Source organism: Cydia fagiglandana, chromosome 22 (assembly GCF_963556715.1).
Source record: "Cydia fagiglandana chromosome 22, ilCydFagi1.1, whole genome shotgun sequence".
In the NCBI taxonomy this organism is placed as follows: domain Eukaryota; kingdom Metazoa; phylum Arthropoda; class Insecta; order Lepidoptera; family Tortricidae; genus Cydia; species Cydia fagiglandana.
The window spans coordinates 2,211,974-2,236,414 of NC_085953.1; the positions used below are offsets into that span (position 1 = coordinate 2,211,974).

Genomic DNA, 24,441 nt, shown 5'->3' on the forward strand with positions numbered 1-24,441 from the left:
CATTGGCATAGACATCCAACCATAACCAAAGGACTTGTAGAAGATTATGCGTCAATCAAACAAAAATAAAAACGTATACTGTCTATGGCTCATCAGCGAATCTGCGCGTGTGTGACTCCGTGGAAGATATTTTTAATTCAGTTTTAATTATAGATCTATTTGTTTATACGTTTAGAAGAATATATCGAAGGCGTGCGCGTTAACCAAGACGTTTAGTCAGTGCGATATGAATGCGGAAACATGTGTTCCGACGTGAACATTATGAAGTGATGACACGATCAGAAAGTGCAACAACAAATCCTAAATCCTAATTGCCTGTGATTGGGGCTGTGGGAGAGTTGGTAGTTTGTGATCAAAATACGTGTAAAAGTTAGAAATTGTGTCTGAATGTGGCGGCGGACAGCCCGAGGGCTCTGGCGAGTGACGGACTGAGGTTTCGTGCCGCTTCCGGTCCTTTGATGGGGTTGTAAAGTTTTCTGGACTAAAGTCGACCTTGGCATGGCGAATCCGGCGATTGGGGCCTCCTTCGACCAGAATGACATGTCCAGGTACGTGAATACGTGTGAATCTGCCCGCGGGCGCCGGGTGGAGCGATCCAACAGGTTATTAGGCTAAAATTACCGCGGGAGCAGGTGCCTATATCTCGTATTCGAAGTCGGATTGCCTTAATTGGCAGAATTATCTCGTTCGTAAGAATTGTATCGTAATTGGGCATCTAAAATAGACTGGAAACTGTAACTGACGAGTCTAGTTTGTGTTTTTTTTAAGTATCTGTTTCCTGTCTTCTTTGTAAAGGTTTGTCGTACAAATTGAATATTCTTGGATTGCTTCTGCAAAAAAATATGATTTATATTTTTTAGTGACCCTAAGAAGTTACCAATTGTAGTGTAGCAGTATACTTTAATTTAATTATAAACGTAAAGTTGCCTACTAATATTAGAAATTCTGCAATAACATTTAAGTAATGCCACTGGCCAATTTATCTCCAGAATATAATAATATCTAATCCATAAACTATCCAATCTCAAATTACCCAAAGAATTGAGTACAAAATAAAAGAAAAAAACACTTTTGGTCTATAGTAACAACATAATTTCAGGGTATGGTTATTCAGGGAAACAGATAAGGAAACAACTGTTTTGTAAAATATTGATGTGAAAACCATCTGATGCTCTGTGCTTAGTATAATTCAATTAATTTCATTTCATTTATTTATTCATAAAACAATTTTATATTGTGTTTGAATTACTAAGTTTGTAAAAAATGAGAAGTAGCAACATTATCATTTTGTTTCATGGCATAATTAATAGGTCATCAACACCATGTGGTGCATCTAACAAACTTGCCGGGCATGTTTTTCTATAATATCAATAAGCTAGTACAGTGGACGTCAAATATATGTTTACATTTTTCGCCTTATTACAAAGGAGTAAGGTGCAAAAGTGTAAACATATCTTTGACATTGACTGTACAGGGGTCTGGAAACTTTTGAAGGGAAGAGCAAACCACAGTAGAGATCATCAGTTTTAGTTGAGACAAAGAGCCACTATAAAGTTGATTTGACTATTCTAGTTCTAAACTGGTCTAATCTAAATTTAAATTTAAACTAAGTTTAAACTTCAAACTTCAACATTTATTCAACAAATAGGCCACAAGGGCACTTTACATGTCAACATTGAATTTATATACAAGCATAAATAATAATAATACATGTTAATTGTTTGGATGCCTTGAAGAGCCACAATAGCAGGTCCAAAGAGCCACATGCGGCCCGCGAGCCGAGGTTTGTGACCCCTGAGCTAGTATTGCAGGAAACAAGTACTATGAATTTTGTATATTTTTTTTTCTGTAAGTAGAAGATATATTTCTAAAACTTTTTGTCTACATATTTCTGGGCCACCCCACTTTACTCTGTTGTAAGTCTATTGCTGTACTAAAATTAATATAACAATCTTCATTAACTTGCCTTATACAGACATGACCTTAATAAAAAGCTATTGTTATTACATTCAAAGTCTGCCATCTAAAAATACAACACTTGAAAAATATGGCAGTAATGGCAACCCAAATATATTGGTCTGTAATTGTGTTTAACATGGTCAGACAATCGATTTTGCATCTTATTTACTAGTGATAAGATTCAATATATGAAGTTACTGGCCTACCATAAAAACTCAGAATGAAATACCACATTAGAATCACATGATATGACATACTTGTGGAAATAATTCAAGTACTTCATCACAACGTCATTTGTGACGTCATAATTGTACAAAAATCCAGGAGGAAATTAAATAAAAACCCTCCATATACATATATATTTATTGCCATGCACCATTGCTACCATAAGAATAAGGATATGTTGCGATACATATGGGCATCCGCTAACTGGCGCGGGTGCACGGAGCGGGTGAGCGGGGCAACACAATATAGCGTCGTATTTTCACGGAAACGCACGTGTTATGCTATTTCACTGGTTGACTGTAGTAGTATAACAAATACGAAAGTTTTCGAGAAAATATGATGGTAAAGGAAGTAAATCTGTAACATAGTAACTGTCTTACATTACATGAATAAATGAATGAAACAATAGTTATTTGTACAACAAGAGATCAAAGTTTGATATTTCTTCGAGTGCTTATTTTGAGTCCCGTGCAAGCGAAAGATTCTATAATTTAGAATCTTGAGCGTAGTAAGGGATTCAAAAGCGCACGAGATGTAAATAACTTTGATCTCGTGTAGTACACAAATTTTTTCACCCTAAGCAGTGAGAATATACCTAGAGGGACAGAGATAATAGAACCCAAGTGTATCGAACTTGTATTAGACCCCGCATGTTGAAATGACATTTGACTATAAAGGTCACTTGAATGACATTTTGTCTCACTCAGTGAGCAAAATGCGATTTTGCTCACTCATTTTGTGAGACAAAATGTCTCAGTGAGCAAAATCGCGTTTTGCTCACTGTTTTTAAGAAGCAAAGTACCATTGTTCGAGCTGCTGAGGTGAAAATAAAATATTTTAATTTTCAACTATTTTTTATCATGATCCAATTCACCCTGTGATCCGTTCTCAGTCTACCCTATTTAGGTCTATCTTATTTGACATAGTATCTGAATCAGTCTGTTAACTGAACCGGTTTTACGACCGCCCCAGAAAGAGAAGACAGGTTAATCGCCACCAAACGTAAACAAGTAATAATATAAACATTGTAAACATTTTGTTTACGCCATAGTCCCCTTTGGCATTTAAAAGCAGACTGTCGTCAAGGGGCGCGATTCAATGAGTTTTCTTTTTGGTGGTAAATGTGTAGGATCCACTGATTTATACGTTCAAGATTTGTACACATTAGGTATTAATATTTGGGAGACAGAGCTTTGCTCGGAAAACATATAAAAACTCAGAAATACGCGTTTTCCCAGAGATAAGACCTAGCTAGATCGATTTATCGCCCCCGAAAACCCGCATATAGCAAATTTCATTGAAACCGTTAGAGCCATTTCATTTCCCAGATCCCCGAAATATTATATATAAATAAACAAGAATTTAGAATTGCTCGTTTAAAGGTATTAGCAAGCGTGGCTCACTCCGCGATTTCGTTGCTTTGCTACAGGTAGCTAAAGGTTCGACCCCAATTTTGGGGTTTGCCATAAGCCGCGCGTGATGGCGCTGTCGCCACCTAGAGCCATATCTGTCCTGATCGTAACAGACGCGTTTTGAGGCTTGGCCACATACAGAGCGCGACGCAGCGCCGCGTCCGCGCCGCGTCCACGCCGCGCGACCGCGGCACATGCTAACAGGTTACCGACGTCAAACAGACTGCGTCCCGCCGGTATCACGCCCCGCTTCTGTCGCGCCCCGCGCCGCGCGGCCCCTTGCGTCCGCGCGGCGCGTGCGCAGCGCTGCGCCGAGCGAACGCGGCGGCCCGCCGCGTCGCGCAAGGTCACATCAGTAGGATCGGACGTTAGGCAGCGAGCGGTGCGCCGCGTTCCCGCGCGGCCGCGCCGCGTTCACGCGCGCCTTGAGGGCGTGTTGAGAGCGTGAGGCCGGCGCGATCGGCGCGCGCCCTGTTTGACCAGGCTTCGCGTCGGCATCACGCGGCGCGGACGCGGCGCTGCGTCGCGCTCTGTGTGTGGCCAAGCCTATAGAGAGTGAGTCTTCTGTACTTAGTAATATTATTTATTCTGTGGTATTAGATAGATTAAGTTCTGTTCAAAAAATTATGATAGTAGACATCAATCAGTTTCTTAGTTTACAATTCCGGTCTTGGATATAAAGTAGCGTAGAATACGAATTATAATATAATATGAATTATAATGTAAGTAAGAATTAAATGTGCAGAAGTAAATAAACATTAAACTTTAACGGGTAGCTGCAATTTCTTTGTCTACCCCTAACATTTTTATAAACTAATTTCGGGTAGTTGTTTTATTTATATCTCCGTTGATATTTGCTGGGACGTAAGTCTTTTCGTGACCACAGCTGGTGCAACTCAGTTGAAACGTCGGAATTTAAGGTAAAAACAATGACATTATATAGCGTTAGACTAGTTTGTGTTATTAAATATATGCAGAAGTTAGTAATAAAGCTAACGACGACACTAAAACAAGGAGAAAGTGATGTGAACAAACTCGCATGTCGAGTATTCTACGCTATTTGTTAGGCTCAGCTCGACATGCAATGTCATACTACAAGTGCTTCAGACTTTCCTTTTTATCGAAAGCAATTATTTGCTGATCGGCGAAAGTGGCGGTTAGAGGTAGAGGTTTACTTGAGATTAAATTGTGTATTCTCTTTGCTTGCCGAAAGCATGCGTAGCCAACATGCCGATCGTTTACACTCCGTATCTGATGATGGAGACAGGTGGCTATTATAGGAACTCTGTGATAAAACAACCCAACCTAAGTGTGTTTGGGGTCATTGGAATTATTAGAATGAGTATTAGCACAGAATAAATAATAGTACTAGGTACAGAAGACTCACTCTCTAACAAAACGCGTCTGTTACGAACAGAATAGATATGGCCGCTAGGTGGCGACAGCGCCCCGCGCGGCTTATTGCTAGCCACCAAAATTGGTGTGGAACGGATTTACTTTTAGCTACCTGTAGCAAAGCGACGAAATCTCATAGTGAGCCACGCCTGGTATTAATAGTTGCCTGTGGAAAGAAAAGTACAGTCAGCGATAAAAGCTTGCTCCAAAAATGAAATTTTTGCCAAAAACTCAATAATTTCTCAGTTCTAGTTGTATGGATTCCACTTCCAAGACACCCCATAAACAGTTTTTGAACAATAGTTTGTTGATACGCTATTGCACTTAACTATCCTTAATTGTGTCTAATCACAAAGGCCGAGATCGTATAAAGAACCGCTAATCATTTCAGCCTTGGATATAAACAATCGGTTTCAACGGATTTTTTACGAAAAAGACACCGAAACAGCACACTAAAGTATCTGCATAGGGGTTTTTTTTCTTAATTTCGTTCACTGTAAAAAAATACACGTGAGGTTTCCTTATACCCCCCTCCCCCAACGTGTTCTATCGTGATTTTTTCGTGACCCCCCCTCCCCTTATCGAACCTTGCGTGATTTGTGCGCAAGCCCATATCAGTGGCAGGTCGTTTTTCGATTCCCACCGGCTTGACTGATTTTAGAGCTAAGTGAACATATCTCAAGGAAAAATCAGGCTACATTACTCTGGATTGCCCAATGACTATGATTCCTATTCCCTTATTTATAAAACTTAGCAACCTCTATAGTCCGTTTTTTTTAGCATTAGAAAGAACTTCGCAGAAGTAAGCTTGTGGTTCCAAATCCGGCACTTTTAGCGGTAATAATTTGAAGTAAATTATATGTATTGACCATGCTACATAAGATAATTCAATAATTATTAACAATTAAAGAGCCTGATAAAAACTGCACGCTTGTTTCTGTGGAGTTCTTTCTAATGCTAAAAAAACGAACTGTAATAAAACTGTTAAATGTTTTCCCTTTCTAACAAACAGAATTGTCACTGACAAACGACTATCAACTGTTTGTTAGATTTGACAAATATTTATGAATAACGCCATTAGAGAGACCCGAAACGTCTTCCGAGCGTCGGCGTCAACTCTATGGCTGCTGCTCGACGCAGCTTTGTCGCAACTGCGCAGCGACGCCAATTTCCATAGCGCTGAGTAGACGCCGACGCTCAAATACGCTCGTGTGGCGTAGCCCTAAATGGGCCCACTAATTACCAGTTCGCCGGACAGTATCAGCCTGTCAGTTAAACGCAAAAGGTGGCAGTTCCGAACAACTGACAGGCTGATATCGAAGACTGTAAAACTTACACCAAGTTTCTTGTTGCAGCTGGTACTTCGGCGGGCTGTCCCGACCGGAGGCCACTAGACTATTGCTCAGCGAGACAGAAAGCGGGGTCTTCCTGGTCAGGGACTCCAGGACGATACACGGCGACTACGTGCTGTGTGTCAGGTTAGTGTACAATACAAATACTCTTTATTGCACACCTCAATAAAAGAAGACAATACAAAATAACATAAATAAATAAATAGTGTACTACGTATTTGAAGGCAGGGTCGCCATGTAATGTGCCGGTTCTAACACAGCTGGTATTTCGGGCTGTCCCGACCGGAGGCCACTAGACTATTGCTCAGCGAGACAGAAAGCGGGGTCTTCCTGGTTTGAAGTCTTCTCACGGTTTTTCAGTGACGTAATATGAAAATAGTCCTACAACCACAGTCAGACGGTCAACAACCCAATGTGCATTGCATCACTGTTTTTAAAATTCCAGTATTACGTACGATGTCGAGGAAAACACAATGCCGATTCGCAATAATAAAAACATATTATATCATAAATTTAATTCATATTTCCTTATTCGAATAGGTACATGAGTATATAATTTAGCAACACCTACGCTACTGCAACGCTTTTACCAATGCATCTTGTTTACTGTCGCTACTTATAGCAGAAATGCTTCAGAAAGTTTAGTAGATATTTGTTTTTTATAGTATCTCAATACACATCAAAAAATTTTTTTTTACCAAAAACTTATTGCCCGGTACACAGCTTTGGGAACAAATCAAATTATTTTATTAAATATTTTGATTTGTGTGCCCAGGGGTTTAAGGCGTTAGCCCGGATTGCTTAAGACACCGGTTCGAACTCGCCTTTACCACTGGAGGGCTTCGTCACTTTTTCTTTAATATATGACATCTAATTCAGTATATTATTGTCGGGTCTTTTCTATTAAAGTTTATTTCTTACTCCACAGAGAGGACGACCGCGTCTCCCACTACATAATAAATCGCGTCGTCTCCCCCGACGGCTCGACGCGTTTCCGCATCGGAGACCAACTGTTCGCCGACATGCCGGCGTTGCTGTCGTTCTACCGGCTCCACTACCTGGACACCACGCCGCTGGTGCGGCCGCTGCCGCAGGCCAGCGTCAAGGCTCCGCCGCAGCAGCACCAGGTGCTGGAAGTTGTCGTGGCGCGGTTCGATTTCGTGGGCAACGTGAGTGTATTTTTTTAAGTGAAAACTTCTTTAGCGGCGCTGTGCACTTTTTGTGATGGGGAAAAAATGTCAAACTCGCGACAGGTCACGTGACCGACAGATTGAAAATTCGTAAGACGGACACATGAATTGCTCGAAAAACTGTTACAATGTCATTGAGTTTTCACTTCTGCCGGCACTCCCGGAGTGCAACCCGTTGTATAACACTTTAAACTCTCGCGTTTTGTACACATATTTAATTACACAAACGGTAAACGGTCTACCGCGATATAATTTCATTGTGTTTACCTTGACGTTTCAGCTGAGTTGCACCAGCTGTGGTACAATGAAATTATATCGCGGTAGACCCGTTTGTGTAATTAAATATGCAACCCGTTTTTTTTTTTATTATATTACTAGCGACCCGCTCCAGCTTCGCACGGGTAAACCTTAACAAATTATACACCAAGACGTTCCTCAAAGATAACTTTATTGATAGGTGAAAACCACATGAAAATCCGTTCAGTAGTTTTTGAGTTTATTGCGAACATACATACACAGAAACAGACAGACGTGATAGGGGACTTTGTAGTCTGTTTTATAAGGTGTAGTGATGGGACAATCTTACCGACCTAACCGATAACTTTTCCTGTCCTAAAAAAACGGTATCGTCTTGGGTCGTTCCATTCGTTTTTCGTTAAGTTCTTATATTAGTCCTTTTCTGCTTTCATCACCCATACTACATTCGTCACAATCGTCGGTGGCTTTCAATGTAGAATGCGTGACGAAAGCAGAATAGGACTAATTTAAGAACTTGACGAAATACGAATGGGACGACTCAAGACGATATCCAAAAAAACTATAAAGTTTCAAAAGGACCTTTAGAATCTGTCTCTGTTCAAGACAGGCACTTGTCTCACCAAGAGCGAGTAAGCGATTAACTATCGGCGATTTTATCGCCCAAAAAACGAACAAAAGATTAGGATCCTGTGTTGGTAAAAGAGACACATTTATTAATAGTTCATCGGTGGCTGTTCACATAGCCGGCGAAAACACTCGCTCTACTAGTTTGTCGCCGCGATAAGATAAAACTAGCTCAGCGGTACTCGCTCGGCGATGCTCGCTCCGTAGTTTGAACAAGTCTGCGACGTCTGCGTGTTCGGCTACGCTGCACCGCCTGAGCGAGTGACGCGAGTAATAGCCCATAGCACTCGAACACTCGCCTGTTAGCCGAGCGATAAAACTATTGGAGCTAACACTCGCTTCTCGCCGCTCGCCCACTTATTTCTAGTTTATCGTTCTACTCGCTTATCGGTCATCGTCGGCGGTGGGACAAATGCCTATCCCACCCAAATTTGTCGATTTTTTGTCATAACCACTTTTTGTCGTCGAAAAACAGAAAATTCTCAGGTCAACTACAAGAGTATGGCGTCATTCCACAGTGTGACGTAAGTTTTAAAGATGACATACTGTACAGTCGCCACCAGATACATCTTAGCGGCCGAGGTGATCAAAAATATCTGAAAAAAAAATGAAAATCTTTATTTTCAGGCAACTATTGGCCCATGGCCCATAGGTAATCTCAAATCTCATTCTGAACGTGCACTTAAATGTAAACACAATGATAATAGGAACTTTATTCTGATATTTGATAGGGTAATTCGCCAGTTACTGGCCACCCCAAACCAGAAATGAATTCTATTCACCTATAAATATAATTCATTTTAGTTGCTGGCCAGTTATTGAAACCTCATACTAAAATAAATTCTGTTTTTAGGTGAATAGAATTCATTTTCAGTTTAGGGCGGCCAGTTACAAAAAGTGGCCAGTTACTGGCGAATCTGTAATTAGATGATTTGGGTCATCATCTGAAATACACCGAAAACTTTATGGCCTAATAACTATTATTATACTCCAGCAATGTTGCTGACTAACTGAACAGTAATCGCTCATTTTCCTCCCGTGGGCCTAAAATAAACAAACACGTGCGGACTTCCTCGAACATCTGTTCTGAGTTTCCGATCTAATGACCTGGAAAACTTTCTCTGTCCAGAAAATTTATACATTTGTATTGAAATTATATTTAGATCAGAACTACAGTAACGGCAAATAATGTAAAAAAGAAATAATTATGTTTGCATTTTTTTTTTATAATTTCTCTAAAACAGCTCAAGCGATTTAGATTTTTACAATATATATAGGGGCGAAAATGAGAATTTTATCATTAGTTTTTCCGAGTTTTCGCAGTTAGCCCAGTGCTTAGAGGATATAACCAACGGAGACGCCATGTCTAAAATTTTCGGTACAAAATAGTCTGCCGTTTTTTGCGGGGGAGGGGCACATCAAATGTATCTTTCTTTTCTTACAAATACGTAAGTCAAAATGACTTACGTATTTGTAAGAAATTGATAGCTAATTAGGATTGTTCATTTTTTTTCAAATGTTCTATTTCGAAAACCATTTCGAGATATAAGGTTTTTAAACAGTTTCCGACATTTGCTGCGATGTAATAATTGAGGATTGAAGATATTTCAACAAATATCCTTATGACCTTAGTTTGACCTTCTCCTGGGCTGAATGTAAAGTCATTGCATAATAAAAGTTATCGAACCATAGTAAATAAATCCGTCACTCACGTATTGTCAAAGTTATCATTGTCATCGATTGTCATAACAAAAATTTTCAGTTAAACCGCTGCGCTTGTTTGTTACAATTTGATTTATAATGAATACCTAAACAGTAGATTTCATTGCTTAATAATATATCAAAAACCTTGTTCCTATGTGTGGGAATGATTCACAAAAATATTAGTTCGAATCCACGAAGACCTACGACGTGAAAGATAGTGCCGTGAATTAAACTTGGAATACCTACCTACTTCACGTGTTACACACAGTATTGCTGTGAGAATCACGTCGATGTAAGTATAAAATTAATATTAATTTACTACAATTAAGTATTTAAAAGCTCACTTTATTGGTAGGGTCGTGGTATCTATTTATTTTCTGTGGTAATGTAGCCAGAGTATCTAAAGGCAAACCGTTAAACAGAGATGGTGCCTACTAGAAAGAAGGAATATACAAGAATACATAGCCATACTCAAAATTCAGCCTGAAACTGCTTTAAAAAGATATAATTTCTAATTTCCAGGTACATGTTGCAGTTCAAGCTGCTGATATCATGGTGGACAAGACTTAATAAAGAGTTGTGAATAATAAAACATGTTTTTGTTTACCTACTTTTTTATTAATTTGGGAAATATGTTATATATGTTTCCAAAAAAAATAGTAACTTTACATTAAATGTATGTTTATCATGTTCTGCACGAGCATCTGACAATGATGGCTTCTTGTTGACCATCCAGAAGAGAAGTGTGTATGGTTTGTTATTTACTCTGTTCCCAGGCATTATTTACGGTCGTAAAGTATTACGACGATTAATAATTAATATGACTTTCGTTTCAATACAAAATGCTCAACTTTGTTCTGGGCCCAAGTGCAGTTACATATCTCACAGCTGTATCTAAATAGGAATCACGATGACCTGAAATAATAGGATATAATTAGCAAAATTGGCATGTTCCTAATATAGTAGTATAAGTATGTAGTACAATATCCAAACAATGGTGACAAGCCGGTAGAAAGCACCCACTGAGTGCTAAGCTACCTTTAGCAATGGACGCTTGTAACGATTTTATGAATCCAATCTTTTTACAAATCGAATCAGTTAAAATATATATATGATGTAGGTAACTTACATTTGTATTTTTGCTCCCTTGATTTCAGCCAAGTTATGGTTGGAGTTGGATGCTATATGGATACATACTCCAATAAAACTAAGTTATATTATATATATAACTTAGGCAGATTTCTGGAATCAGCTTTCTCAAATTTATAGCGTAGGTACTTATTTTGAAATTAATGATTCATAATAAACGAGTTTTCCATTCCAGACGATTGTTATTTATAGAAACACGTGACACTGACATTGTCGACAGCTGACATCAATTGACAATGACAACTATTTTTTTAATGCTTGTTGTTGCTTGTGCATTATCCTAATCAGCCGACGACATGTAATTTACGAGAAGTCGTATCTCATATTTTCAATAAATTATAAATATTCAACCGAGCCACGAATTACTAAATCATTCAAATTGATATCTTAAATTAACCTATATTTTCAGAAAATAAAATAAAAATGGGGGTCTAAAAAAAATGAACAATCCTAATTGAGGTTTGTAGCGCTTTTATGAATAAGGGGTTAATTGTTACTGTGTTGTTCCTGATATAAACCATTTTAAGGCAAAACAGGAGCTGAGTTTTAAATATTTTAGGTAAATATACCCGTCTCGCTAACGGAAGCGGCACCTAAAAGTAGTGCGATAAGGACAAGGCGAAAAATCCTGCGTAAAAATCTCAAAAATCGAGGTTTCGTACTCCTCTGTTTCCTCCTCCAAAACTTAACCAATCGTAACCAAATTTGGAAATCTAAATGATTATGAAATTATCTGTGTCGGACCGTTTTGCTTTTTTGGCTAATTGATATCAGTTTTGAATGCCACGCCTCTCATTGCGGCATAGTCAATTAGGCCATTTTAGCCAATTTTAAAGGGCTCTAGCGCCTTAAAAAACAAAAATATCAAAAAAAGCAAAACGGTCCGACACAGATATTGACAATATTAATCTGTGTTGAAAAAAATCATTGCTCTAGCTTCAAAAACCACGGAGGAAAACGAGGAGTACGTTTGTATGGAGAAATGACCACTCCTGTTGGCTCTTAAGACACAATTTGTTGTGTTCCATTTCATTTTCATGTGGCTATATTTGTCATAATAAATAAGCTAATATATGACATACGCTATAAATATGATGTAAACCCCATTTGGCTTTGAATTATATAGTAGGTACATTTTATATATTATTATCTGTTTATACGGGAATCCCCGACACGTATAGTAAAACACATTATCATACTAAATTATTACTAAGTAAGGAAACCCAGTCGATACGCATATTAACTGTGTTGACGGGTAATAACAATTATGTAATCCAATACCTATTAGGTATTACCAAAAAGAATAGATAGTATAGAGGGGTCCTGTCATTGTAAATTTTGTAGTCACAGTAAATTTACTGCCATCTATCGACACACGACTAAAATTCAAAATGAAAACGTATAAAATTATCAAAAAAATGTATATATATATGGATAAATGATTTTATTATTTTTATATCATTTTGATCCATGTTCATTCACTGATATCTGTGTTAAAATTGTTAAATATGAAACGGTGTCGCCACGCCATCTAGCCGAGCATAGGCTAAAGGTGGAGTGATGACCTGGTAAAGGTCGCGGGAGTCCGCTGGATGCGGGTGGCGCAAGACCGGTCATTGCGGCACTCTTTGGGGGAGGCCTGTGTCCAGCAGTGGACGTCCTCTGGTTGATATGATGATGATGATAGCCTCGAGAAGTGTATCAAATCAAGTTCTATGGCTCTTTGTGCTTTGAGATTCCGATAAATGATGATTTCCATTGTGGTTGGCTTTTCTCTTCAGACATTTGCTGACCTATATTTAGTCGAAAGCGTCTATAGGATTCGGTAAAAATACTAACATAAAAAAGTTCTGATACAGTTTTTTTCTATTATTTCTCAGGACCCCGACGACCTACCCTTCAGGCGCGGGGAGCGTCTCATGGTGATCAACCGTGACGAGGAACAGTGGTGGACGGCGCGCAACAGCCAAGGCAGGACTGGCTCCATTCCCGTACCGTATGTACAAAGGGTATGTATGTATCCATATCAGTTGCTTTTCGCTGAAGGAAAACATTGTGAGTTGACTGGACTCATCCTAGTAAGGCCTAGTTTCCCCTCTGGGTTGGAAGGTCAGATGGCAGTACCTTTCGTAAACACTAGTGCCTACGTCAAATCATGGGATTAGTTGTCAAGCGGGCCATAGGCTCCCATGAGCCGTGGCAAAATGCCGGGATAACGTGAGTTAGAAGATAATTTTGGTCAGTCTGAAAGCTCCCAAGTTTCTTACTAATATTGACTTATGTTTTTTGCATAACCCTCTGGTAATATTGCATGTGTTTTGTAGAATTTGGAGGCGTCCGGAGCGCCCATAGTGACGGAGGGCATGACACAGCTGGGCGACCCGCCCAGTCCTCCCACCAACAATAGGAACCCGCAGAGGACCAACATGCAGGTAGGCAGAAAAAAATAACAATTCATATTTATTACTTACACGATTCGAGAAGAAACGACGAAAAATAAATTTAAAAATACATTCAGTTTTGAAGATTGAGGATGGTTCTATCAACGATTTAAGTGGCTATTTATCTTGGAAATCATGAATTTTTTGTATTTAAATTCCTAAAACATGCAATTATTTTCGTGGCTAACCCATAGACTAGGAATCCTCTCTAGACGGGGCTTAGAGCAATTATCTTATGCAACCGATGCTAAAATACAGGGGTGCATGGGAGGGGCTCCGTGCTTGGTCCGTTCAAAGTCACGGGCGTCACACAAAGACACTTTGACTCGAAAATGGAGTAAAACTACCGTATATTTGTGGCAGAGGGTGTAGCGCTACTATGCTCAGTCTGGAGCATGTCTTATCTGTGGGCTAACCGCTCTTCAGTCTACGCCCAACGGAGCGCCAGCTGACGTTCACAAACGTGTGTGTTTCAGCGCATCCTGCCAGCGCTGGCGCGCGTGCGGCAGACGCGCGTGCCCAACGCGTACGACCGCACCGCGCTGCGGCTCGAGGAGGGCGACATCGTGAGAGTAAGTGGCTATCCATCACAGAAGGGTCCCTATGCTTCAAGTGCAATAAGGACGTTTCCGTCTGAAATTTCAACAATACAGACGTGTGTTCTTCTCTACAGATCGCATTTCTCAACTTATGCTATTGAAAATTTGTAAGCTGGTTCGATAATTTTATTATATATAATTTTTTGTAGAAATGGGGGATTTGGACTCTTGAGATCTACGGCTTACAAACATAGAAATCAATTATTCTTTTGTTTTAGCATTAGAAAGAACTTGAAACAAGGTAAGCGATCTTGACATGTCTTTTAATTGAAAAACGCTTTTTAAAAATCAGTAACTATTACTTATGAATTTCATTGCAGAAATTGCTTTAAGCAGAAGAATATAAATGATCATATTAGATTCATAATTGTTACATATTTGCCGTGACTAATTTTTAAAATATATTTTTCAATTAAAAGACACATCAAGATTGTTTACCTTATTTCTAATGCTAAAAAAACCGAACTATACATCTGTGCACATCTTTTCTAGGGATATTGCTCCTAAATTTTTGAAATAATATTAAGGATTTTTTTTATTCGTCAGGTAACCCGTATGAACATAAACGGGCAGTGGGAGGGCGAGCTCAACGGCCGGACGGGACACTTCCCCTTCACCTACGTAGAATTCCTGGACGAACCCACCAGCTAAGCAGTGTTTACAGTCATATGTGTTCATACTTACCGAATATTATGTTATTACACCCCTCAATTCCCGCAGGCGAGATATCCGGGGGAAACAACTTTTTGACCGACACAAATTTGTCCACCACTTCGTTGTAAAAATTAACCTTTAAATCATGGATTTTCTGTGACAATTTATGGCGTAAAAACATTAAAGGCCCCAACTGTTCAATCTAATAAACAGAAAGAATCGTGGGATTAGTTGTCAAGCGGCTCAGCGGGGCAAAATGCCGGGATAACGCGAGGATGAAGAAACATAAAGAATGTATATTCGAAGCCCAATTTCTTGGTAACTCCAAAGACATTTTGAGTAAAGCAAGTGACACTTAAAACTGTCGATCAAAGTGTTGATTCGCCCGTCGTCTGTGAAGGTGGCAACCTACAGGCTTTGCACCGTATGCGGTGCGCGGCGTGTAGGTATAAATCCGAGGTCACGCGGAGAGTTACTCTTTTGTAGGGCCACCGCAAACTAGCGTCTTTTGAGCGTTGGCGTCTAGTCAGCGCTCGATCGAGTTGGCTCGGAGACGCTAGTGTAAGATGGACCCTAGGGTTTGTAGACCTCTAGGGAGTGTAGGGTATGAAAACCTCTGATTTAGACGGTATGTTGGCAATAATGTTCGGTCAGTATGTTGAGAGAGTGAAAAAGTTTAGTGTTTCATGTTTTTGGTAAATTCACTGTATATCGGAGTATTAACAGTGGATCAACAGCACATTAAACTTTTAGTGCGAAAAAGTAAAACTGACTTTCCTAAAAGGCTAAAATGCCATATAATAGGAAATTATATACCATGAAGTAAAGGCCTGTGCACACCGGCTTGCGTGTGCGTGACGTGCACGTGCGCGTGCGCTGAAATGTTGGAGCCGCACACGCACACGTCACGCAAGCGGTGTGCCGTCTCTTGTATGGATCTCAATACTACAACGCCGCACGCGCACGTACCTACACGTCACGCACACGCCGGTGTGCACAGGCCTTAATACCGGACTGATTTCTAATGGTTGTTCCGCTTCTGACTGAAAGGAATGAGTTGAATGCTCACGTAAACATAATTTTAGATATTTGCCCACCGACCGGGGCATGTGCATGTAATGATTAGATAGATTACGATATAAATCATAGACAAATTAATACTGAGACGCGTAAAATGGTGCAAAATATACGCGATGTTTCGTGGTTCCACACCAATTGAAAAGTAAAAACGTAGCTAGATCACAGATGCGACGAAAAGTCATATATAGTCTGTCAAGCTTTTCCGTCAGTAGAGCAAATTTTAAAAATTTAGCGGAGAAGCGTTATTGTTCCATAGATAATTTGTATTTCGCGCTTTTTTCTACTAAGTTACTTGATCGGCTATAGTCTCAGTTCATGAACTATTGGGGGCAGCATAGGAGCCGTCAGATTTTTGGCGCGAGGCGTAAGTGTGTCGTTTATGCTTCCGATGTAGCCCACAAGATGGCAGAACCTACTATGCACAAGGAAACGTACCGACTAGAACGGTAGATGGTAGCACTTGCTTTGGCAATGTACATGTGCACATATGTTTCCGATTAAGGCCACAAGATGGCAGATCCTCCAACGCGCACGGTCCCTATATTCATTAAGTTTCTATTGGTGTTTTCTACAAACGAATGTCACTTGGTTAGGCACAGAGGGCCTACCGCGAACCACGTTGGACGTGTTGCCTCTCTGTCGCACTTGTAAATTCGTACGTAAGTGTGACAGGATGGTAACACGTCGAACGTGGTTCGCGGTAGGCCCTCTGATTGTCAAGCGTGACAACTTCGTTACTACAAAATATATTTGGCCGTACAGCGTCATCTATTTTAGCTGTCAAATTTGCATTTATAATATTTTGCACATGTTTTAGTATTTCTTTGTCTATGATAAACATCAGGTTATGTAGAACTATACATAAAACACATATTTTTACATGTCAATATAGGTATGTATGTACAATCGTTTTAACTAAATGTGTAACACGGAAATTGCAAAAGTATTAACGAATTGAACACCAATATTTATTAACATTGAGATTATTGAAACTCATTTATAAATTATATGTTTTGTCATAACTAAAACTATTACTAAAGAAAGGACGCTTAGCGCGAGAATTCTCGTACATTGACTCGCCAAGGTGCCTAGCCAACGTGCAAATGGTTAATGTGGTTAATGCCCCGTAGCGTAGTCATCTCTCTCTATCACTCTTCCTTATTAGTGCGACGGAGATAGTTGCGTTTCGTTCGCTACGGAGCGCAAGTGATTGTAACGTTGGCTACTCACCCTGTTCTTGACTCTGTCGCACACTCACTCAATGTCACTATGTGAGCGAGACCGCAATATACGGGTCAATGTACGATATTCCTCGTTGTAAGCTTATTTTCTCTACTTTGAGTTATGGTTGGTTTTTAAACTATTTGAATCTAAAATTCTAAAAATTACGATAATCAAATAAAATAATTTGATGTGTTTGCATGTTGTAACATTTTGAATATGGCATTTCATCTAACATGCATTTTGAGTCTTATTAATAAGGCAGTACGGTGCACTTTTGTACACGTTAATATTGCATTTTGCGCTTCCCATACTATTTAAATATACTGAGAAAAGTCCATATGTTTTTCATCATTTGTAGCTTCGATGATATATACTGTTTTGTAATTTTGGGGCTCAGTTCAGTATATTTTGAGTAAGTTTATTTGAAGTTGTAAAAGGAGGAATTGAATATTTTAACAACATACATCGAATAATGGGTGTTTTTCGATTTTTATACCAAACATTTTATATGCATATGGCATTATGTAATTATTATAACATGTTGTTTAATGAACGTTTTACTAAACACTTTTAAAGAGTTGTGAAATACGGAATTGGTGTTACACAGAAATTATTAGAGTAGAAGAAAAATAGATTGTTTTTATCCTCTAGCCGCCCAGAGGCCTATAAAAAGGTCTCCTGTTCCATTCTAATTTGAACTTTGTGTTGACAAAATAAAATTTCATTTTGCTTGGCAAGGTTTGACCTATGGGCGGCTAGAGGTTATAGAAACATAATTTACAGATACCTTGTTTTATAGGCACAAAGGTCTACAGATGTAGTGCATAATTGTTTTCTATCGTATTTTCTCGGAAACGTTCGTATTTGTCATGCTACTTCAGTCAAGATCAGTACTTTTTGTACCAAGACTGACTGAAATAGCAAGACACGTTCGTACGTTTCCGTGAAAATACGAGGGAAAACAATTATGCACGACATCAGATCTGTACGTGGAATCCTTGCATCTAACAGTTTTCAGAGATCTTGATCTGGGTGCCTAGCCAAAATGTCAATCGTTTGCGCTGGGACAACGAAACGCTTTCTATCTCTATCACTCTTACATATTAGTGCGATAGAGAGAGCGTTTCGTTGTCGTTGCGCAAACAATTAGCATATTGGCTAGCCACCCAGATCGTCGATATAAAGCCTATTTTTTTATTCGGTAGACTAAAATGACATTTCCTAGTATGAACATAAAATGTCATTTCATAGCTGTGAAATGTCATTTTAGTCTACGGAATAAAAATATAGGCTTTACCTTGTTGCAGGCCTTCCTCTCGATATTTTCATCTATAGTTTGTCAAAGGACTGTTTAATTTCAACCATAAACAGAGAGAATCATACTATAAAAGAAGGATGAGTATAGTTTTCCTGGTTCTTACTGACTGACAAATTGGTTTGACCAACTATATACAAGGTTTTTGCTAGTTATTATGACAACAACCTATTTTTTTAAATAGTTAATAGAATCAGGCGTTACTTTGCGGAAATCCATATTAATCAAAACCAAAATATTACTTTGCTAATCCGCGTAAAAAGATAACGTGCTAGTCAATCAGTGCTAACCCGTTATACTTACTTGCGTATTTTTTGCATGCAATTAATTTTCCCACCCTCCCACCGCAAAAATAAATACGCAAATAAATATAACAAACCACCACCAAAAGAATAATACTCGACACGTGTTTCGCCTCTCTACGAGGCATCCTCAGGAGCTGTTGACGGTCTGACGTCCGGCAACGGAATGACGTGTCCAGAATGGTCGGCCATATTTATACCTTGACCACTCCCCCTACTGTGCAAGTGTGAGTGAGATGGAAAAATTCGTAATAACGGCGATGACGCAACATTCAATTGTTCGTTAAGAATCATGCCCCTATTGTTGTACCTAATTATTTCCAGTTGTTCCAGAACACCCAAACGCAATCCCTTCTCGCAAACATGCAAAACTTCAAAAGAATGATTCTCAGATAAAGTGTGGCCTGTATCTAATAAGTGCTTTGCAAAATTGGATTTTTCTGGATGGTTATGTCTATATGACGCAACATGCTCTTTATACCTAGTAGTGAAATTACGGCCCGTTTGCCCCACATACACTTTATTACAATCGTCACAGGTAAGTTTATAAACTCCAGACTTTTTTCCATTCTCAATCTTATCTTTGCCATTACAAAGCTTTGAGCGCAAAGTGTTATTTGTCTTAAAGGCCACAGGAATGTCGTTAGACTTTAAAATATTGTAAATTGCATCAGACAACTTGCCAACATAAGTTATGCTCGCTTTATATTTCTTAATTGGTTCAGAGGATCGTGCCGCATACACCATAGTGTTGACTATAGTATTCTGCTTCTTTCTGATGATACCATCCACAACAGACTTATCGTAACCATTCGAAACTGCTAAGTGATAAATATTATTTAATTCAATCTGATAGTGTTCATCAGAAAGAGGCACAGTCAACATTCTATGCACATAACAATGAAAAGCAGCCAACTTATGCTGCCACGGATGCGTGGAAGAAGCCGGGATAACTGTATCGGTATGTGTAGGCTTACGGTAAATTCGGAACTGATGCCTGTTGTTTACTTTAGTGATTGTCAAATCCAGAAAATTCAGTGAGTTGTCTTGCTCTAGTTCCTTTTTAAACTTAATTTTTGGATGCTTACTATTAATTTCAGCAATAAATTCATCCAGCAGGCCCATACTACCCGTCCAACAAATAATCAGATCATCCACGTATCTAAAATAGTATAATATGTTATTGTTGCCCACAATATGCTGGTTCTCAAAATGGTCCATAAAAATATCTGCCATTAAAGGACTTAGTGGTGAACCCATAGCCAAACCAACATAGTATTATTGGCAAAGTGATGGTTTGGCTATGGGTTCACCACTAAGTCCTTTAATGGCAGATATTTTTATGGACCATTTTGAGAACCAGCATATTGTGGGCAACAATAACATATTATACTATTTTAGATACGTGGATGATCTGATTATTTGTTGGACGGGTAGTATGGGCCTGCTGGATGAATTTATTGCTGAAATTAATAGTAAGCATCCAAAAATTAAGTTTAAAAAGGAACTAGAGCAAGACAACTCACTGAATTTTCTGGATTTGACAATCACTAAAGTAAACAACAGGCATCAGTTCCGAATTTACCGTAAGCCTACACATACCGATACAGTTATCCCGGCTTCTTCCACGCATCCGTGGCAGCATAAGTTGGCTGCTTTTCATTGTTATGTGCATAGAATGTTGACTGTGCCTCTTTCTGATGAACACTATCAGATTGAATTAAATAATATTTATCACTTAGCAGTTTCGAATGGTTACGATAAGTCTGTTGTGGATGGTATCATCAGAAAGAAGCAGAATACTATAGTCAACACTATGGTGTATGCGGCACGATCCTCTGAACCAATTAAGAAATATAAAGCGAGCATAACTTATGTTGGCAAGTTGTCTGATGCAATTTACAATATTTTAAAGTCTAACGACATTCCTGTGGCCTTTAAGACAAATAACACTTTGCGCTCAAAGCTTTGTAATGGCAAAGATAAGATTGAGAATGGAAAAAAGTCTGGAGTTTATAAACTTACCTGTGACGATTGTAATAAAGTGTATGTGGGGCAAACGGGCCGTAATTTCACTACTAGGTATAAAGAGCATGTTGCGTCATATAGACATAACCATCCAGAAAAATCCAATTTTGCAAAGCACTTATTAGATACAGGCCACACTTTATCTGAGAATCATTCTTTTGAAGTTTTGCATGTTTGCGAGAAGGGATTGCGTTTGGGTGTTCTGGAACAACTGGAAATAATTAGGTACAACAATAGGGGCATGATTCTTAACGAACAATTGAATGTTGCGTCATCGCCGTTATTACGAATTTTTCCATCTCACTCACACTTGCACAGTAGGGGGAGTGGTCAAGGTATAAATATGGCCGACCATTCTGGACACGTCATTCCGTTGCCGGACGTCAGACCGTCAACAGCTCCTGAGGATGCCTCGTAGAGAGGCGAAACACGTGTCGAGTATTATTCTTTTGGTGGTGGTTTGTTATATTTATTTGCGTATTTATTTTTGCGGTGGGAGGGTGGGAAAATTAATTGCATGCAAAAAATACGCAAGTAAGTATAACGGGTTAGCACTGATTGACTAGCACGTTATCTTTTTACGCGGATTAGCAAAGTAATATTTTGGTTTTGAACCTATTTTTTTCACCAAACCTGAATGTAGCATAGTTGAAAAATTTGCAAAAGCAAATAAATACTTGCGAAATACATGAACATATATTTTATAGGATAATATAGCTTGAACAGGTTGAGTCACAGGCGTTGTTAGCATGCAAAAATAATCCATATCAGTATGGGAATAAGATATTTTTTATTTAATTGTACAGTCACCAGCAATAATATGTTACACAACGAAGGCCGCAAAAATTTCTGACACGATCTTATTTGTAGAGCCATAAGTGCGTGTCACATATTTTTGCGGCGTTCGAAGAGTAACATATTATTGCAGGTGACTGTAGCTACACACATAGAATATGTAAGACTGTGTGCGCGACTGTAGCTACGGAACACAAGTTGCATAAAATTTTGATGCTATGAATGTTCAAATTTCTGCCACGTCAAGCGCGTTTTTCACCCGCCACGCTCTTCCCGCCATGGTTCGGAACCGCTTTTTTCTTCATACAAAAAATACCGGTATTATTACGTTCTTCGGTTTATTATTTCATTTTTAATGGGACAATCTAATAAGACGAAGTTGTTACATAAAATAACTAACACAGGGATATTTTGGGATTAAAAAAAAACCGGTTCCGAGCTCTGTTTCGCGCTCATAGCCAATGATTATTTTATTAAACACATTGTCACTCTAGATTAGTATGGTGTCATGCAATGACCATACAACATTCAATCTTGAGCTTTTCTACATACAGTTTTATTGTATGTATGTTTGTCTCGTTATCGCCTGTGTCTCAACCATTCATGTATACTTTGATAATCTTCCAAAATAATGATAGTCAATATTTTTATAAAAATTGCTGGTGCAAAAGTATTTAGTTTAGTATTAATATTATATTATATATATAGTCAGCCGGCCATGAGTGATTCTCACTTCTGTTTCACTTACACATGTAACCTATAGTGTTTAATCTTGTACATTTTTTTATGTGCAATAATAATCTAGGTATCATTATCTCTTGTAATCTGGCACATTAAAAAACTAGACTTTTTTTTTATCCTAGCAACATTAACATCATTTGCTCATCAGTGTTGCTAGATTCTGCGCAAATTTTAACTAGAATTTAAAAATGTTCCCCTTATAATGTGGTTTATTAAGGCACCTGTCCGACTGCTTACGAGATAGCGAATATGGATCTATTTTCTAGCTCATGAAACGTGTAAATGTAGATTTTGCGTGAATAAACTTAACAAAAAACACTAACTTATTCGTAAAAAAAACCTTAGCGGTGAAACAGCTGCCTATAACTATGCCTTAATAAAAATACACATATTGGGGTTTTGGACGATATCTTAAAATCTGTATTCAAAATGGCTGCCGGCATAGAGAAGTATTCGTATATTTACAATATCAACATGTTTTCTACACAATTTCTTTCTCATAGTTGTGTTATTTATTACATTTGTTACCTACTTTAGTTCTTATCGAATGGATTTTAGTTAAGTCTTACTCATTCTTAGTTAACCCTTTGCCAGGCTAAGGGATATATATTTCCCACATACGACACTTCATATATGTGTTCTATTCTCAATGAGTAAAACTGACATTCGATTGTCATTTTTGAAATGTCAGCCTGTAAAGGGTTAATATTAAAATCACGAAATTGGGAATGTAAATACAAAATATCACTGTATAGAGTCACTATCGATTATTGAGATTACGTGTCATATAATGTACTGTATATTGTATACTTTTAAGGCATTTAAAAATCGAAATTTGTCTAATTTTTTAATAAGTTATGTGTAACGGCTTAGTAATAAAAATAAGGAATTACAATTTTTTTTCTTCTCATCTCCTTGCTGTAAACCCCCATTACTTCCAGCCAATTCAAATGCAAGTTTGAATGGTCAAAATAAAGATTAATACTAGGTGCTAGGGTGCAACTACACGTTAAAAAAACTTTGATTGATTTCGATGTCCAAATGAAGGAAAATAAATAAAGTTTAGTTCCCACGTTCTCAGTAAACGGATTTAGTTCCCGATTCGCCGGATTTACTTTAGAACGTACAATCCAAATATAAGAGAATCCGAATCGTGAACAAAGCATAAACAACAATAGATGAAAGGGTAATTTCGTGGATAACTTGCAAATAAAACAACCAACTGATTTATTAACATAACTCTATTAAAAATAAACATTTCAACAACAGGCTTCTATGTACAGTGCCATTCTATCTACATGCGATCGCTGGTGGACTCGCCACTCTAGGACCCGCGTATCGGTCTATTACTCCAGTCAATGAAGAACTTTATTGTTAATAAAACTTTCCCGTTTATTATACGGAATTAAGTCAAAGTATAAAACCGAAGCGATTTATTTGACGAATTAGTATTAGTTAAAAGAGTTGATGTTATTCATTGTTAATACTCATTTCTTCATTAAAAATATAGAAATGTGGTCACTCATGTGGAAAAACAATACTTTTCTGTTCTGGAAGTATTAGAACCTAATTTTTGGTTGTGACATCTCCCAAATCAGGTCCTAGCGAAGTTGAGAACTATATAAAAATTATAGATATACATATATTCAGTATTGATCAATTTTCTTAACTTTTGAGAACAGAAAAGACATATTATGTATTAGAATCTAAGGATCAGTTGCATCAAACCGTCGGTCACCGTTAGTGTTCGCTAAATTTTGTCGTATGGAAAGTTTCATAGTTCACTGCTGAGTGATGTTAGTCAGTCCGTCAGCTGTGGTTGGTGTAACTGGCCCTAAATCTGTGTATAATCCCTTATGCCGGCTGTACACACCCGTTGCGAGAACTCGGACAGGCCGAGAACGAGTGTGTACATACTGCTCCCTTCTCGTCTTGCTCTTCTCTGATTGGATCGGAGCGGAGCCGAGATTCGGTGAGAGTAGGGTTGCCATATG

At 38.5% G+C, this 24,441-nt stretch overlaps 1 protein-coding gene across 1 annotated transcript; it reads left to right on the forward strand.

The window, feature by feature from the left end:
• Positions 1-37: 37 nt before the first annotated feature.
• On the forward strand, positions 38-15,100 carry LOC134675575 (adapter molecule Crk). Its single transcript, XM_063533877.1, has 7 exons — positions 38-548; positions 6,347-6,469; positions 7,272-7,512; positions 13,149-13,277; positions 13,593-13,700; positions 14,186-14,281; positions 14,855-15,100. The coding sequence occupies exons 1-7, from the start codon at positions 499-501 to the stop codon at positions 14,957-14,959; spliced, it is 852 nt and encodes a 283-aa protein (XP_063389947.1). The 5' UTR covers positions 38-498; the 3' UTR covers positions 14,960-15,100.
• Positions 15,101-24,441: the final 9,341 nt, after the last annotated feature.

What these genes read in the sequence shown, in the direction of transcription:
- LOC134675575 (XM_063533877.1), top strand. Translation starts at nt 499, where the DNA reads ATGGCGAATCCGGCGATTGGGGCCTCCTTCGACCAGAATGACATGTCC. An exon ending in GACCAGAATGACATGTCCAG is followed by an intron (nt 549 to 6,346) that starts GTACGTGAATAC and finishes TTCTTGTTGCAG; the next exon opens with CTGGTACTTCGGCGGGCTGT. An exon ending in CGCAGAGGACCAACATGCAG is followed by an intron (nt 13,701 to 14,185) that starts GTAGGCAGAAAA and finishes TGTGTGTTTCAG; the next exon opens with CGCATCCTGCCAGCGCTGGC.